This window comes from Propithecus coquereli, unplaced genomic scaffold, assembly GCF_000956105.1.
Source record: "Propithecus coquereli isolate 6110/MARCELLA unplaced genomic scaffold, Pcoq_1.0 Scaffold216, whole genome shotgun sequence".
NCBI lineage: Eukaryota > Metazoa > Chordata > Mammalia > Primates > Indriidae > Propithecus > Propithecus coquereli.
The window spans coordinates 1,952,154-1,955,984 of record NW_012146745.1 but is presented as its reverse complement, the minus strand read 5'-3'; the positions used below and the strand labels follow the sequence as shown (position 1 = coordinate 1,955,984).

The 3,831-nt window shown below is 41.7% G+C and overlaps 1 protein-coding gene across 1 annotated transcript in view; it reads right to left on the bottom strand.

Moving 5' to 3' along the window:
• ASTN1 (astrotactin 1) overlaps positions 1-3,831 on the bottom strand; it is a 322,529-nt gene that overhangs the window by 80,917 nt on the left and 237,781 nt on the right. Inside the window, exon 13 of the mRNA XM_012644642.1 lies at positions 1,249-1,443. Coding sequence (XP_012500096.1) covers positions 1,249-1,443 — 195 coding nt within the window. The remainder of the gene's footprint in view (positions 1-1,248; positions 1,444-3,831) is intronic.

Here is a 3,831-nt window from a genome sequence, read left to right as displayed (position 1 = left end):
TGAAAAGGTTTACTGAAAGGGTAGCAAATACTCTTCCCTCCCTCCCATCCCAGTCCCTACTCCCTGGCCCTCTCTCGACAAGATCTGGACACACTTGGTCTCATTTCTAGACTATGGGGAAGGCCACAGCCACCACAAATTAATTGCGATACTTGACTTCTTGCCTTTGGCAAACAAATATCTAGGCTAAAAGGCAAAATATTAGTAAAGTCTCCATTCTGCAATGGAAAGAGCAACTGACTCCAAGAACTGTCTTGGAAATTTACAATTAGTTTGCTCATAAAAGTCTAGGCCAGGTTGCTATCAACTGCTGGTTCATATCATAACACTGATATCATCATCATCATCATCACCACCACCACCACCATCATCTCCTGGAAGTATTTTCCAATGGGTTGTGAAAAAGATGTACTCAAATAGTCTAAGGTAAAACAGGAATAGGTGTCAAACAGAGAATCACGTAGAAATATTCTACATCAGTGGTGTGAAACATTTTGTTCTTAGGACCCCTTTACACTCTTAAAAATAACTGAAGGCCCCAAGTAGCTTTATCATATTTATATAATAAGATCCCAATTATATCTATCAATATTTATCATATTAGAAATTAAAGCCAAAATTTTAAAAACATATTAATTCATTTTAAATTAACAAAAATAGATCCAGTCAATATTAACATATTTTATGAGAAACAAGAGGAGTGGCATTACTTTACATGTTTTTGCAAATTTTTAAAATGTCTGACTTGAAGCAGCTGGATTCTCACTTCTGAATTCAGTTTATTGAACTATGTTGTTTGGATTGATGGACATAAAAAAAATCCAGCTTTTCTGTAGCTGGCAAATGCAGGGCCTTGAATATGCCCTAGAAGAGTTTCGAAGCCCTTCAGAGATCCTTAGATCCCGCTCTGAGGACTGCTATCTCGACTGACTCACACCTCGATTCTTCCATTCAGAGGGAAATGGAACGTGAGCATTTTGGTGTGGCTTCCACGCAAAATCTTGCCGTCCCTCCCTGGGCAAAGTAAAACCTCACTTAACATTTTACTGTTCACCCAGAAAAAGCCTGGATTCTGGAAGAAGGAATATAGACTTGGAGAAGTCCATGGGTGAGAACATCGTCTATCCCTTTAGGCATATCACATTTACCTTGCTTCAAGATACAAAACTTTATGCTGAGTGTAAAGCTCTTCCGAGAAGAGATCCACCAACAGACCCGAATAGTCAGTTCTATGCACATGAAGTTCACCTGAATGTTCCTTTCAGCACCTGTCCAGCAGCCACTTCCTTGGAATGGTTGTTGTAACCAAAGAACATCTCCCCAAAGAGGGTCTGGTTCATGGGAAGCTCCCTGCTTTCCCCACAGTCACCTCCCTCCGGGCAGGTCTCCGTGATGAGTTGGCAAGAGCGTCCATCTATCCCCAGCTTGTAATCCTCAATGCACCTGGCACGGTGGAGAACTCAAGATAAGAAGGTGTTTCATCAGTGAGCTGCGCAGGCAAGCCAACCCAGCAAATTGGGAAGGAAGGCCTTTGAGAGAGTGCTGGATGACCAAAGATTGGGAATATTCCAATTTGATTTCAACCCCTTTATAACTTGGTTTCTTAAGCCTGTAAACTAAGGCTTTTTCCACCATGTGATATACCAAATCTCTCACCTTTCCTTTGTATATAAGTGCTTTCAGAACTTTAGAATGCTCTCTCCTCTAATAATTATGATTCCCCAAATAGGTCAGGGTAAGACTCACTGAAGATAAGCTCATAAATGAGTTAACATACTTCAATCCAAGATATGCTAGAGCCTTTCTCACGAACCATCTATACGGACAGACCCTGCATTTGTTTGGAGGGTAATTAGGCAGCGAAAGTAATGACACTGTTCTTAGGAAATTAATAACTTTCTAATCTGGTCCTGTGACAAGTCAACTAAGAAATTAGGAAGATTTATCATCTCCTGGCTGTATTCTGTTTGAGTGTATCAAATACAAGATCAACGCATAACTCCCCCTCCATTCAGACAGAGTAGCCCTCCTGAACCGAAGAGACCCTAGACACACAGTGTGACCCCATGTGCACCACTAACCAGCCCTCTTTGGCGTCCTCCTCACTTTGCACGTGCAGTAACTCTAATGGAAAAGCAACAGTAATGTTGGCAAATATCGGTCAGTGACTCATAAGTCATTAATCGGACCTTATTTATAGTTACAATGAGAAGAATAAACATTTGTTAGCTTAAGTAAGAACTACTTTGATAAAGTTGCCATTGAAAAAGAATATTGATTTATTTTGGGGCTCTCCTTAGAAATATACCAGATTTAGAATTTAAAGAGGCTCATGAAATTAAAGTACATCATTTATTACTATCTATAGTCATTGTTGTAATAAAATAAAGATCTTTGTCCTATATAGAGGGACGAATGATCATGGTTTTCAGTGGTGAGAAGCAATATTGTAATAGCAACGACTCTGCCCTTTACTGGGGGACCTTGGACCAGTTGATTAACCTCTCTGAGCTTCAGTTTCCAAAACTGTAAAAAGGGGAAAAAATTAGCTGTTACACTGGGTTGCTGAGAAGGTGAACTGAGATACTGAATGTAAGGAATGTATGCAGTGCCTAATACATAGCTAGTCATCATCAAATGTTGCTATTATTATTAGAAGTACAAATAAGGCCCACTTTCATGCAACTTTAACTGCTTGCTTTCCTATTTACCATGTATGTATCTATGTGACCAGACATGAGTAGAGCTCTTTAATTATAAGTGCACGCGATTTGGTCTTTATGTAAGAATCTCAAAGCAAGGACTTCTTTGGCAGGCTATACACAGTGCCTTGCCTAGTGTTAAACACACAAGCGTGTCTAATTCCCAGGCAACAGATGTGACTCGAGACCCACAAAGGCCTCTACAGCACCGGCTTAGGTCTGGGACAGACAGCAAAGTGGCTCCTTCCTTTAGCCACAACACAGTTTCTTGGAAGAATTTTAAAGCTGGCTGGTTCCCTCTCAGTCCCCCCCAAACATCTCGACAACTTGCTGTCCCACACCGCCTCCTCCCCCACTCTCCTGGCTGTGTGTCCCTCTGCAAACTCCTTCGAGGGGAGATACCGGGTCTGGTATCCTGTTGTTTCTCCTATGCCCGACACCTCACTAAGGTTCTCTGCACAAAGTAGGTGCCCAAATATATGTTTATTAAATCAGTAAGTTTATGGAACTGGCCGAGTTGACCTCTATCCATTGAAGTGGGTCAGCCCTAATGATAACATGATAGAGAACATTAAAATTTAGAGCACGCTTCCATTTACGGAATGGAATTTCACAAGAAACCGAATATGAAAATTGCTCAATTACAAAGAAATAAAATAAAACGAAATACAATAAAATAGCATTACAACTCCGCTGAATAATCTTTTCATGATTATTCAGGAGGCACTGGCTTTTAGCAACAACCCAGCATAGCTTTATTACTATAAACATTGATTTTTGTTGCAAGCCCGTTAGACTGTGAGATCCTTGAGGGCAAGGACCACGTTACAGCATTTGTCTTTGCAGCTCAGTGACCCGCACGCTCCATGGCGTGAACTAAGCACGGTCCCTGGCAGGAGGAGAGAGCAGGGGACAGGGGACAGGGGAGGGAGGAGGGCAGAAGGCAAGGAGGGAAGGCGGAGTCAGGGAGGAAAGGGGAGGGCAGGATAGACAAGCAAAGCACGGTATAAAAGAATGGACTAAATCCTTATTTGCTTTATAAATATAGTACAGGAATGTTTTTAAATATAATTCCAGGCCGGGCGCGGTGGCTCACGCCTGTAATCCTAGCACTCTGGGAGGCCGAGGC